The sequence below is a fragment of the Nuphar pumila genome, chromosome 6, assembly GCF_984573655.1.
Source record: "Nuphar pumila chromosome 6, dmNupPumi1.hap1.1, whole genome shotgun sequence".
Lineage (NCBI taxonomy): Eukaryota > Viridiplantae > Streptophyta > Magnoliopsida > Nymphaeales > Nymphaeaceae > Nuphar > Nuphar pumila.
Genome location: NC_143254.1, coordinates 94,713,614 through 94,728,481, shown reverse-complemented (window position 1 = coordinate 94,728,481; position 14,868 = coordinate 94,713,614). Strand labels below are relative to the sequence as shown.

The following is a 14,868-nucleotide window of genomic DNA, read 5'->3' as shown; positions in this document are numbered from 1 at the left end:
CTATTTGTTGAATCTCTGTTTTGGTTATCCGTCAGTTTGAATTTCCTGTTCTGTATTGGTAACTCGTTACACTACATAAATGCATTTGGTCATCATACAGTTTGCTTGGATTCAGTATTCCCTTTCTGTATATTATGGTTTTGTATATCATGTTTCAATGGATATCCCCTGCATCAATCATGCACTTAGAATTTTCTTTTCGTTCATCCTTGTCCCAACATCATCTAGGTATTTCAATCCCCTATTGCATATTAACATCCGTAATGTCATCACCATATTCATTCATTCCCTCTGCAATCAGTCAATAGTTCATCATCCCTTTTGCATTGCATCTCATCAACATCATCTTCATTCTCATTCTTCGCATCTCATGTTTTCACATCAAGTCCCAAATAAAATCTCTTGGTCTCCACCAAGCGTAGTGTATTAGATTCAAGTTCACGGGTATACAGGTCAAGACTACTGGTTTTATGAATACAACATCACAGGTTCGGCATTCTGTTCATATATATATATATATATATATATATATATATATATATATATATATATATATATATATATATATATAAAGTATGCTTTCTGATTCAACCCTGCATCTTCCATAAAAGGTTGTACCAGTTACCCGATTTTGAACTCAATTTCATGATTAGAGCGATGAATTCCTTAATTTTTTCATCCAATGAATACCAAATGGACAAATTAGGCAGGAAGTTTAGTAGTGAGGATTATACTTCAGCCTTTTAAAGAAAACTTATTTACCGTGTTCTCAAAGTCTGCATCAAGAGAACACTCCAACAAGAATGTTAGCTTAGAGAGTCTTCTTCTACTGGCCTTGAAATTTGTCATTTTAATTGGACTTATTGTTGTAGCATTTGGTCCAAGCTATGTATGTGTTCTCATTAGGCTACTATATGGGCAAAGGTGGAGCGATGGGGAAGTTTCTATTGCTCTTGATTACTACTGCTTTTTATGTTCTTGTTTTGGCAGTAAATGGTTAGTACCTTTCTTCAGCCATTGAATTATCTAAGTTTATATGTTCATGATTTTCATGTTTCCTCATAAACTGTTCCAAAAGTTATATATTCTATGATCTCATACATATTCCCTATCTGCTGCATTCATAGAGAACCACCATTTATCCCCACACTACCTCATCTCTAACCCCCAGCATCTACCTGCACCATACCCTATCCATTTCATAGCATATGAATCCTCTTACATGCTCACAGCAGTGCCAATGCACTGTTGTGCTTTACCCTTTTGACATTCACAGCAGTGCTTAGGCATTGTTGTGGTTCCATTTTAGACACTTGCAGAGGTGCTAATCACGTCCAGCACCTACGTTGCCCAGTACCTACATCTTACACCCATTCAACTCCCAACACGTCTTTTTCATTTTCTGTTCAGCACATCATCTGTACATCAGCCCCTTTCTGCATTTCCCACCTATTGCAACTACTGTATATCCACACTTCAAATTCCCCCACCTCACTATACCTGTAGCTCCATCGTGTGCTCTATAGTCATATTAGCAATGTCCTCTGACATTTGTCTCCAACAATCGGCGATAGCCTGTTAATGAGGAATAGTGAAGGTTGCATCCTAATGATTCTGTCACTAATAATCAGCAGATTGTTTGGGTTCTTGAAGGAATGGCAGCACCATCATGCTATGATTCACCAATTATGCAAGACTCCATTTTCAACCTCTAGCAGAAATGCTTTGTTCAAGTTCCATAGGATTTCAGTACCCTGTACAGAACTCACTTGGCTCTGGAAGTTCAATTCCAGTTCCATCACCTCGTGGTGTCAATCAGATGCAACCTCGTAGATCAGATATTGCGGCCTTTAATTGTCGAAGGCCAATATAAAATCAATGTTGTCTCTCATACCTCGAAATTCATCTCTGGTGGGTGATGAGTTTATGGTCCTTGCATATGATATACTGGTCTGGTGGTGCTGGTTGTCACAGAGGCCTTTACCTTGCCAATGGTCTTAGTTTTTTTTAGCCTTGAGGTCTAGCAAGAATCTGGAAAAGAATTGTACACCATTTGCAGCGAGCCTTGCTGCGCCTTCAGTATGTGTAGCACTCCACTACACTTATCTTTTCACATACGTACCTACATCATCGTAATTCCCAGCTGCTCACCTGGTCACTCACCTGCACTTTCAACATCATCTGCAGCCCCTGCTGCTACCCATTTTCCAGCACAACTTACAGAAGCAATAAATTATATCTTGAATTCAGTGTATCCACCTCCTTTCACTTGCTGCAACCACAACAGTAGCTTCTCGCCACCATTGCATCTTCAGTATGCAACTTGCTGATATGATCACTGCAGCACCAACACTGCACAACAATCACTAACACATATGCTCCATTTCCTGCAATCCTCTCTTTCACAGCCACTTCCTGCATCACCTGGTATTTACATTCAGCCCATTGCATATTACACCCCATTTGGCATCTCATTCTCGGCTGTTACATTTACTTTACTTGCATGTAGCATTTGTCCTCCATGAGCCATAACATCATACATGTAAGTCTCAGCTCAGTAAAGCATGTGCATTCATCTTCCATAGGCAGCATATGTTAATAAGCATCTCCTATCTTGATATAAACATCATAAATAGGCACAATCATGTACATCATGACATTTATTTTTTTTATTAGTTTAGGATGTATTTTACTATCTAATTTAGAACATTAAATCTATATATTTTCTTATCCAACCTGATGCCTTTAATCTTTCATTAGCATGAAATAGAGGCATGCATATTCCATTATTGGCATTCTAACTTCAACATGATATTTCCTTTCTATAGACATCTTTTACTCTATGCTAACTTGAATTTTGCCGAAAAAGCTATTTTCCTTAATTAGTTTAGTAATTGTAACTTCAAATTTCAATTTCAAAATTATAATAATTAGATATTAATGAAAATTTTACATTTTCAGTATTAGATTAGAATGTATGTGGATATAGATCTCATAATTGCCTATTTCATACCATTTTCCTTTTATTTTCAAAAATCCATCATGGTGAAACACGAATGACACGTGCACCATTCTAATAATAGGTAATTAAATCCTAAGCAAATGCTTCACATTGATGGCCATAGTCAAAACGTGAACAATGCTTAGGATTTTTATCTTTTATGGAATAACATTGGATCCACACTTAATCTCTTTCAAAAATCATCATATTTTTCTAAAATATTTTCTTCCTTTATCAGAGTTTAACTTGAAATTAACTTAAAATATATATCAATGACCATAGTCATGATATATTGAGAGTTAATTTCATTTCAAACTCTATAAAGGCACCAAAATGTGTTTTATTCTTCATCTGAGTTTAAATATAGATTATCTTATAATACATTTTATGACCATAGTCAGAAATGTATTATATCTTCATTCTTATTTCAATTCATTTAAAGAACGAAATATGTTTTTTCATATTCAATTTTCAAAAATCTTTAATTCATTCATCATTTAGGGTAGAATTACATCATTATTTTCAAATTATTTTAAATTTTCTTTAAAAACCCAAGTGATTTTGAGATAATTCTTCAAATATCTTCTTTATTTCTCAAATCAATCTCCAATTCTTATTTCAAATTCATCTTTCAATTCTCGATTCTATCTTATTTCAAAATTCAAACTTCAGTTTCAAAGTCCAATTCAACTTTGAAATTTTAAATTCGTTTCTAGATTTAAAATTCAATTTCCAATTCAAAACAAATTTTAAAGTTCAATTCAACTTTGAAATTCCAAATTCATTTTCAGGATTCAATTTCAAATTCAATTCAATATTCCAGATCGTATTTCAAAGTTCAATTTAAACTTTAGAATTTTCAGATTCATCCCCTGATTTCAAAATTCAAGTTTAAAATCAAGTTCTTATTTAAAATCTCCAAAGTTCTATCTAAAGATTGAGTCTTGATTCTCAATTCAATTCATTTATCCAAAATCAAGGTTTTGAGATTGATTCTAAATCTCAAAATTTGATTTTCCCTAAATTCAAGTCCACTTTCAAATTCAATCAGGATTTCTCAAATCCAAATCCATCTTCAAGTTTTATCTGAATTTCTTGAATCAAAATCCAAATTCTATCTGGGTTCCTAGAATCCAGATCCATCTTCTAATTCCATATTGGATTCCAGATTTTAAATTCAATTCCATCTTGGATTCCAGATTTTCAAATTCAATTATGTCTAGGATCTCATATTTCAAATCCAAATTCTATCTTGAATTCGAGATTTTCAAATCCAATTCCATCTTGGACTCCAGATTTTCAAATCCAATTTCATCTCAGATTTAGATTTTTAAATCCAATTCCATTTTCCAAATTGATTTCCAATTCCAAACTCAATTTCATTTTTCATAATTCATCTAAATCTCAAGATTCCAATTTTAATTCCTATTTCCAAAACCATTTTTCAAACCTATTTTCTGAGTCTGAAATTAATTCAATTCTTGTTTCAGGTTTTAAAATTAAGAATTCCTTTTTCAGAATCGATTCATTCAAATTCAAAGTCCATTTTGACTTTGAGACTTCATTTTCTTCAAAAATTCTATCTCAAGTTCCAAAATCCTCTCTCTTCTTTTCTGGAAATCCAAGAGCTATTTTCAAATCTTTGACTATTCCAAGACTTAGAATTTCAAATCTTTCAGGTCTATTTCAAGTCTTAAGTTAGATTCAAAATCTAACTTTTCTAAGTCAATTTTCAACTTTCAAAAATCATTTCTTCACGATATTCTCAAATTTATTTCAAAATCACTTGAAAAATCCCAAAATTTCTAAATTATTCTTCTTAAAAAACATACATTTCTGCATTTGTATTGCACAAGCATGATTCTTTGTGCATTTTAGACTTAGAATAAATTCTTAGACAATATTTAGGCAATGCAAAAGGCATAAGTTCGATCCTTGGTTCGATTACACCTGTTAAAGGTGTCAGGAACAGTCGAATCTCGTACCGATGAGCGAATCCTGTCTTTCCATTTTTCCCGCAAATTTTCAAAAACGGAGGTGAATAATTTCAAAATATTTTCAAAATTAAGGTCAAGTGAGACCTTTGCAAAAGAGTTTCTCTCTCTTCTTTCTTTTCTCTTTTCTCTTCTTTTCTATCTTTTATTTTCCCCTTCAAAAAAGGAAATAGAGGCTAGAAAGGAAAAGAGAAGGAAAATAAGGAACAAGAGAGGAAAATTTTTGCAATAATCACAAAAGGTGAGTTTGATTGTTATGATTATGGTGTAAGAATGCCTTATTTTTGAGGAAAAGGCTCCTACACGTATTATAATTGAGATTTGTAAATCTATTCAATTATGACAATTTATTTATGTCATTTTTTGATAAATTGATTATGAGCATGTTTGTAAGTGCAAAGCATGTGAAAGATAAATATGAACATGTTGATTTTATTGCATATTGGTCATATGTGGGGATTCAAAATGATATATATTTATGATCTTATTGCATGCTTATTCATGAATATTGGAAATGTTGTGATACTACATGAATGAATTGCTACATAGCATGTAGACATGATTCCTTGTTATGAGAATACATGTTATGCTTTGAGATGCAATATTTGTTAAATGCATGCATGATTGATAGAAATCTCACAGGGTTGCATGGACACTTGGTGTGCTTGATAAATTAAGAAAATATGGTTCCAAAAAAGAGAATAGTGAGATGACAATGCACTAGCCTAAATGGTAGATACATTTACCTAGGGCATAATTAATAAGATAACCCTGAGCAGGATTCCAGGTATGCCTTTACTGAAGTATGATGAACCAGAATGGTCCTTGGTCTACCTTAGAGAGGGTAGGTGGTATGAAACTCTCTGGGCCTTTTTTTCTTATTATAATGCGAGGGGCAATGCCTCGATGGTCCCCCAACTTAGAGAATTTAGGGAGACCAGGATTGCTTCTTATATCCTAGGTGGGCATGTCCCTGGTACTTCTATAGAAGTGAGTGATCATGATTATCATTGTGTCACGAAGCCACGCCTTCAAGTAGATTTCTCTTAGAGCACGCCACTACTTCTCACGGTCTAACTCTGCTCTTAGAGGATACGACTCTGCAACTACTCGAGAAAACTAAAATACAGATCATAATAAACACCCGGGTAGTTTAAGTTATTTCGGGTTGGTCCTACACATACCCGATAGGCATTTGATAATAAAGTGGAACATAAAATACTTGCTCACTTTACTTTATTGTATTTTTATTTATGTTTATATGATTATAGAGGTTCATGTATATTAATAGATGTCTCGATTTCATTCGGAATAACGTTATAAATGTTTGAAATTATTATATCATACTTGTGTATATTTTTTTTTCTTGAATCATGAATGCATGAAGATCTTATGAAATTGTGTATCTGCCTTTTTTATAGTTAATGCAGTTATTTAGTTATTGATGCATATTATGCAAGCTTTATGTATCGTATCTTGCATTAGTTAAGTGAATTTTATTAAGACTTTTCAAAGTCTCATGCTTTCAAAATAAAATATTTTCAGGTAATATGTAATCTGTTGAGCAAGTGCAAGATGCTAGAGGGGGCTATGAGGACTGATAATTTTGATGATCCCAAGGGCTACTTGTCTCATTTTAATTTCAATAATTATTGATTATTTATTTAAACAATTGCCTTAATGGTTCAATACTTGAATGCGACTATTTCATATTTAGTTGATTTCTTTTATTGGTATGAATCGGTAATGTTTTAAAATATAATGTATCTGGATGATTTAACCAAAAATCTAATTTATTAAATTGATTTTCAAAATCAAGATTTTTCCTTGTGTTTGCTCACACAAGTAATAACTTAAGGATTTTGTCATGTGGACGCTTTATTCTCGAACATTGTTCTACAGATCTATTAAACGTCGGTGTATGCGTAGGCTGACTCCTTAAGCCTATTTCGGTTAAGGCAATACCAATGATGAAAGACATAGATTAATAATTCTTTTATATAATGATTCAATCGAAGTTGTTGATGGTGATTCCGTATTGAATCTGGTACTAGGAGGCTAAAACACGCTCACATTTGCGCTTAGACAGACCATCTAGTACTTGGTATAGTTGGGACGTGTCCGTTAGTGAGATCGTTGCATTATTACATTTTAGAAAAAAAAAAGAATCATCAAGATGTTAAAAAAAATCCTGGTATTTTGGGTTAAAATATGTCGAGTCGTTACACCCATGCACTCTGATATGCTACTCACAAGATATAGAGATTGCCTACTCTACACCGCACGGTGGTGCACCAATGCAAGTTAAGAAGAAAGTCCCCTATATAGGTATTATGGGCATTGAATCGGAAAAACAAAAATCCAAATCAAAATAAAGTGATTTGTTATTTTTCTATTTTGGACAAACAGTAAACATAATTTTTTGTTTGTGAAAACTGTTTGTATAGGGTAGGAGAATGTACCCAGGTTCTGGTGATCAATGATTGTCGATGCCCACCATCTCTAGTGGTTGACTAGAGTTGGTGTTGCCAAAATCACTGGTTCTCATCGACGAAACAAAACTTAGAGAGAGAACACCACTGTAGAGGGTTTTTAGCAACACTAGAAAACAAAATTTGATTGTCAGTGGACTGATTCAACACTGGTGGCAGCCAGATTCATAACCTAAAAAAGAAAAGAAAAGAAAGGAGGGTGAACAATGAAAAAGAACTAGTAGAAAAGAGCGAAGGGGCTACGCTGAAGGTTTGGTTTGTCGGGGGGCGGAAAACCCCTCAATAGAAAATGCAATCCAATCATCCAAAATACCCCTTTCTTCTCGCCGACAAAAACCCTCAGGGAGAAAGAGGACAAACAGAGAGAAGGGAGAGGCGCGATGCTAAAGATCGGCATGTCAGAGGTGGCTTAGTCCCTCGACGGAGATAACCGTCTGGCTGGAAGCCACTGGAGTTCCCCTTCTCGTCAAAAAAACCCCTTCCCTCCAACTTGGGATAGCATTGTTCACTTTCCTCTCCTCATTTCGATGAAGGCATGGACATTATTTTAATTAATTTGTTAAACACTATTTTAACTTTTAGTAATATTTCAATAAAAACAAAAGAATATATATTTTCATATCAAAAAATAACTTTTTTTCAGATTAAAACATTTAAAACTTGTATCACCTTATCCTATATTTCAGAAAATTTTCTAAATGGTGTATCGAACTCGAGTCATAAGTCAAGCTGTGTCCACATCTTTTGTGCTTGGCAATGTTTTCACGGAATTTGAACTGACAACTGCAGTGATCAAGGATAGGCTGAATAGTCTTAGAGATATTACCAAATTTAAGTGGGAGAGGAAATAATGAAATTAGAGAGAGAAGGGAGCAAAGAAAAGACATACAAAGTTTCGAACAAGAGGCTGAAAATGGATTGGACCTGCATTGCTCGGATCTGGATATGGTACGTTTTGGATTTAGCAAGGCTCTATATGATTTATATCTTCAAATCCGGAGTTCAATAAAAAGCAATCATGCTGACAGATCTCACAAAGATACAAATATCTGGGCATGAAATGTTCTGGATTTAGTAAGGCTCTACATGAATACATCCTTAGATTCAGTGTTCAATGCACAACAAGCCGAGCAGTGACCCCCTTGGAAAAATTTGAAAATTACATATTTTTTTAAATGTGTATGTATGTAACTAGGGATCCAATTAGTGGCTCAGCTTCACCAATTGAAAATTATCCTGAATTGTTTCCTATTTTTATGATAATTATGAGATTCATTGTTTATTATATTGTTTAGGCATCAAATACCTATTTTAGAATTTGATTGGCCTGCAATCCTAACATTCATGCTAAAAAAATATTTGCAACCGCTAAAAGGTACGTGTAGTGAACATAAAGTATTGGCCCCAACTAGTAGCAATGATTGTGCAGAATCTTTATTTATTTATTTATTTTGGGGGGGGGGGGGGACAGAGAAAGCTGGAGTTAGACGGACCCCTACTGGTTATACAACCATATACCATTGGGATTCAAACTTGTTGTAAAGTACGTAGAGGAAGAGAAAAGAATTTTGTGTATTGAATGAATAAAATACGTTTACAAAGCTAATATATATGCTTGTACAATGGCAGATTCTGGATAAAGATCATCAATAACATTTAAAATATTTCCTTAAATCTCTGCATCTGATTCGCGATATATTCAAATGGCGACCTTGATTACTGTTGTTTCTCATAATAGAATATATGATATCCTTGGTAAGATTTACAAGATATCCTCTTCCTTGATTATCGTGATCTCATAACAGATCATACGATATGCTTGGGATAACTTTCCATAAGCTTCAACATTCCCCCTCAAGTTGGCACCTCTATGTTTAGCAGGCCCAACTTGTTCACCAGATACCTGAAACTTTCTTTACTTAATGCTTTGGTAAGTATGTCTGCTCTTTGATCTTTACTTTGAACGTACTCGGTATGAATTACTCCTACCTCTATTTTTTCTCGAACAAAGTAACAATCTAACTCAATATGTTTTGTTTGTTCGTGAAACACCGGATTAGCCACTATATGCATTGCGGCTTGGTTGTCACAGAATAAGACTGCTGGGCTATCTTGCTTATAACCAAGGTCTACAAGAAGATATGTTAACCATGCAACTTCACTTATTCTTGTCGTCATGCTTCTAAATTCAGCTTCTGCTGATGATCTAGAAACAACTGTCTGTTTCTTCATTTTCCAAGATATGATATTGTCACCTAGAAATGTACAATAACCCGATGTAGACCTTCTTGTTAGTGGACAACTTGCCCAGTCAGAGTCCACATAACAACTCAATTTGAGTTCATTATTTGCTTTTAACATGACACCTTGCCCAGGTGTTCCCTTTAGATATCTCAATAATTTGGTGGCAGCCTCCCAATGTTGTTCTCGTGGTTCATGCATGAATTAGCTGAGAATATGCACGGTGAATGTGATATCCGGCCTTGTAATGGTCAGATAAATGAGTCGATCAATTAACCTCCTAAAACTGGCTGCATTTGTGACCATGTTTCCACTATGATCAAACTTCTTTTGAGACTCCATGGGTATAGCTGATGGTTTTGATCCTAGAAATCCTGCTTCCTTTAATAAATCAAGAACGTACTTTCTTTGATTAAGAAATATCCCATGTCTTGATCATGCCACCTCTATACCTAGAAAGTATCTTAATTTTCCCAAATTTTTGATATGAAATGTTTTGTCAAGAAGCTCTTTTAGCTTCTTAATGGCCACATCATCATTGCCTATTATAATAACATCATCTACATAAACCAAAATAAATATTTCTTGTCCAACATGTCTCTTAAAAAGAGTGAGTAATTTGCTCGAGATTGTGTGAAACCGAACTTGATGAGAGTATTGGAAAACTTTGCAAACCATTGTCTGGAAGCTTGTTTGAGCCCATATAGAGATTTGTTAAGTCGACATACTCGGCTTTCCCCCTGTCGACGATACCCGGGTGGCAACTGCATATAAATTTCTTCGTCAAGGTCCCCATGCAAAAATGCATTATTAACATCTAATTGATGAAGGGACCAATTGTGGTGGGCGACAATGGATAATAGGCATCTCATAGTAACTAACTTGGCAACTGGAGAAAATGTGTCATGATAATCCAATCCTTCTTGTTGAGTATAACCTTGCGCCGCTAATCGAGCCTTGTAGAGCTCTATACTCCCATCTGATTTGTATTTAATCTTATAGACCCATTTTGATCCTATAGCATGCTTCCCAGGGGGTAAAGTCATAAGGGTTCATGTGTTATTTGCTTTAAGGGCCCGTACCTCAGCATCCATGGCAACCTTCCAACTTTCATCCCTCATGGCAGTAAGATAGTCCTTAGGTTCTTCATGGGCAGAAATGGAGGCCAAGAAAACACGATAGAAATTGGAGAGTTTGGAAAAATCTAGACAAGAGGACATGGGATGAGAAGTAGATGTTTTGGAGGTAGGTGACGAATGGCCATAAAGAAGTGCTTGGTAACATTCATAATCTGATAGAAAAGTGGGTCTGGATCGGATCCGTTCAGGCCGCCGAATATCCAAGTTAGAATTAGGATCTGGATGACTATTGTCACTTGAGATTGGGCATGAATGCTGATTTTGAAAAACATTTTCAAGAGGACAGTTTGAATGGAACATGTCCGCAACGGGATTGGGTAAAATGACTTCAGAGAGCTGTTTGGAGAATGTTTCAAAAAAGTGTGCTTCCTTAAAGGGAAATACGGTTTCATGAAATACTATGTCCCGGCTAACAAAAATAGTGTTTGTTTCCAAATCGAACACCTTCTACCCTTTTTGTCCAAAAGGATATCCTACAAAAACACATTTCTTTGCACGAGTATCAAATTTATTTTTAGAACTATAATGCGCAAAACAAAGACAACCAAAAACCTTGAGATGGTCATATTTTCCTTTGATGCCATAAAGAAGTTCATGTGGTATGTGGTTGTTAGAAGAGGTAATGGTGGGAGTTCGATTGATTAAATATGCAGCGGTGAGAATACATTCTCCCCAAAATTTTGTTGGCATATTGGCTTGAAATTTAATTGCGCGGGCGACTTCTAATAAGTGCCAGTGCTTTCTTTCAACAATGTCATTTTGTTGGGGAGTCTCGACGCAAGAGTGTTGATGTAAAATCCCATTTGCTTGCAAGAAATTTTGAATTTCATGTGAAAAAAATTCTGCTCCATTGTCGGATCAAATTTGTTTCACACGTTTGTTAAATTGAATTTTGACCATTTTAATGAAATTTCTCAAGATTTCTTGTGTCTGAGATTTATATCTCATTAAAAAAATCCATGTTGCTTTGCTAAAATCATCAACAACGGTTAGAAAAAAATGAGCTCCAGTAAAAGATGTCACATTATAATCTCCCCAAATATCAAAATGAACAAGTTCAAAAAGACCTTGAGATTGACTTGCACTAATAGGAAAGGGCAACCGTGTGAATTTGGCAAGGGGACAAATTTCACATACAGTTTGTTTGTTTTGTATCAAATCAAAATTTTGAAATAAGGATTTTAAACGTAAATCGGAAGCATGACCCAAACGCATGTGCCAAATGTTCATCTATCTTTATTCATTAAGGTGGCAACGACCATACTTCCACCATCATCAAGAATATAAAGTCTCATGCACTCTCTACCCGATCCAATCATCTCCTTCGTCTCCAGGTCCTGTATTTGGCATGAAGAAGGGGAGAAAAGGACATTATAATTGTAAAATTGAGAGAGTTTAGATACGGATATGAGATTTAACTTGAAGGATGGAACAAACGATACATTATAAAGAGTAAGTTTTGGGGACAACATGACTTGACCAATGTGAGATATGGAGGTGGTCGTTCTATTTGGAAGTTTAATGGGCTTGAAATCAGTATACTTTTTGACATTAGTCATCAAAGATAAAGAGCAACACATATGATTGGTTGCTCCAGTATCCAAAATCCAACTAGTAGAATAAAAGGAAGAAAAGCATGAGACACCATTACCTGTCATGTTCACCATCAAACTTTCTTTACCTGTCATCAGAAGAGATAAAAGTTGGTTGTACTGATCCATGGTTAACTGAGGAGCAACAGGCATGGATTCCTTTGTGGATGAATTGGTAAGAGATGCATTGGCAGCAAGCTGATTATTAAGGCGTGGTGGTAACCCATGCAAATTGTAGCATTTGTCTTTCATGTGTCTCATTTTTCCACAATGATCATATTTTGGCCTCTCTTTTCCTTTGAATTTACTCTCATACTGACCTTTTTGAAATCTAATATTTCTTTTAGCAAACACAGCAATATTTCCTTCCATAAGTGGGGATACGAACATCTCTTTGATGCTCTTCTTGAAGAAGAAGATTATAAGCTTTGTTAACTATCGGTAGAGGATCCATAACAAGAATATTGCTTCTAACTCTCGCATATTACTCATTCAATCCCATGAGAAATTGAATTAACTTTTCGTTTTGCCTATAATCAGACAATGCCCGCCCCACACGAACAAGACGGTAAGGCAAGTTGAGCATTAAGTTTGTCCCGATATATTTTCAGTTTTGTATAATATGTAGAAACTGATAAGTTATCTTGATGGAACGTTACAATGGACCTTTGCAATTGAAATATACGAGGTCCACTGACTTGGGCAAAACACTCATGAAGTTCACAACAAACTTCAACTGCCGTTTGAGCATACATAACACTATCTGTGACCTCCTTGGTGAGAGAATTGAAAAGCCAAGAAAGAACCATGTTATTACATCTAACCCATGCCATGGCATTTGGGGAAGATGCATCTGGTGCAGGAAGACTTCCATCAACAAATGCCATTTTATTTTTGGCAGTGAGGGCAATCGTCATAGCCCGAGTCCAGGAAGCATGGTTATCGTCTGTAAGGAGATTAGAAACCAATACATATCCCGGATTATCAGAGTGGAGCAGGTAGTAAGGTCTGCTTGTGTTAGCATCAGTTGACATGATGCTACCAGTGACATGATGCGCTTCAGATGATGACATAGTCTTGATGCAGGTGACAGTAGCATACGGTGATAAAAAAAACTTGCAACTACCCTGTTCTGACAACAGGTGGGACAAAATTGCTCTGCTAGACCAAAAAAATGGTGAGTATTGGTGAGCAACAGAGAGCGTCGGTAGGCAAGAAAATAGGAGATGTGCTGACCAAATCCCACAGAAGATGAGCCTGTTAAAAAAAATGAACAAATTCAAAAGGCCTTGCAGACGTGCTTTGATTTTGATCTGCACTAAAGATAAACCCAGGTTGACTGCTCTGATACCATGTAAAGTATGCAGAGGAAGAGAAAAGAATTCTGTGTATTGAATGAATAAAATACGTTTACAAAGCTAATATATATACTTATACAATGGCAGATTCTGGATAAAGATCATCAATAACATTTAAAATATTTCCTTAAATCTCTGCATCTGATTCACGATATATTCAAATGGCGACCTTGATTACCGTTATTTCTCACAATAGAATATATGATATCCTTGGTAAGATTTACAAGATATCCTCTTCCTTGATTATCGTAATCTCATAACAAATCATACGATATGCTTGGGATAACTTTCCATAAGCTTCAACACTTGTAACGTCCCTACATAAGGGGATTTCAAATGTCCCAACACAAGGTAAAGTGCACTAACTGGTCATGCCAAACAAGCATAGCCCCCCGTTTGTAATAATTGCAGAATTGATGTTCCATAATGCTTACAAAAAGCCCACAATGATTCACGCCCCTAAGCTAGAGTGTGTGTCATGTCATTGTTTGGCAACGTAAAACTTTGTAGGCACCTCACTCAACTCACAAGGATCCTTGTACTTAGGAGTGTCAACAGATCAGGTTGGTTTGGACCCTGGTGAAACCAGACTTCGCCTCGATTTTCAAGTATGATATTGTGTTCACACCCGTCAGACTCACCGTAAGAGAAACCATACCTGGACCCAATAAAAACTACATGAACCAGACCCAGGCCATACCTGATAAAATACTATTTTTTATCATTTTTACATTAAAAAATTAAGGGTCTTAATCCTCGATTGGTCGGGCCCAAGTCTGTTATAAATTGCACAAACTATACCCAGATCCATGTATTAATTGGACTTTCGGGTCCAGACCTGAGTCTTAATCAGGCCTTCTTATTTATCACCATACTAGATTTTATAGGGTTTGGCACGAATTGGGTCCGGGTAAACCCGACCCAGGTAAAATCCTATGCACACAAAAGAAAGAACCTTGTACGTGAAACATGATAATTTAGTGAGGACAGTTCAAATCAAACAACCTTTCCTTATGGCTAATATAGGGCAATAGGGCATACCCTCACTTGT

General features: G+C 35.5%; 1 protein-coding gene across 1 annotated transcript; it reads right to left on the bottom strand.

Annotated features, from left to right (window-relative positions):
• Positions 1-12,995: 12,995 nt before the first annotated feature.
• LOC149835241 (uncharacterized) lies at positions 12,996-13,532 on the bottom strand. The gene has a single exon (XM_090009546.1). It carries the CDS (start codon positions 13,530-13,532, stop codon positions 12,996-12,998), a length of 537 nt encoding a protein of 178 aa, XP_089865672.1.
• Positions 13,533-14,868: the final 1,336 nt, after the last annotated feature.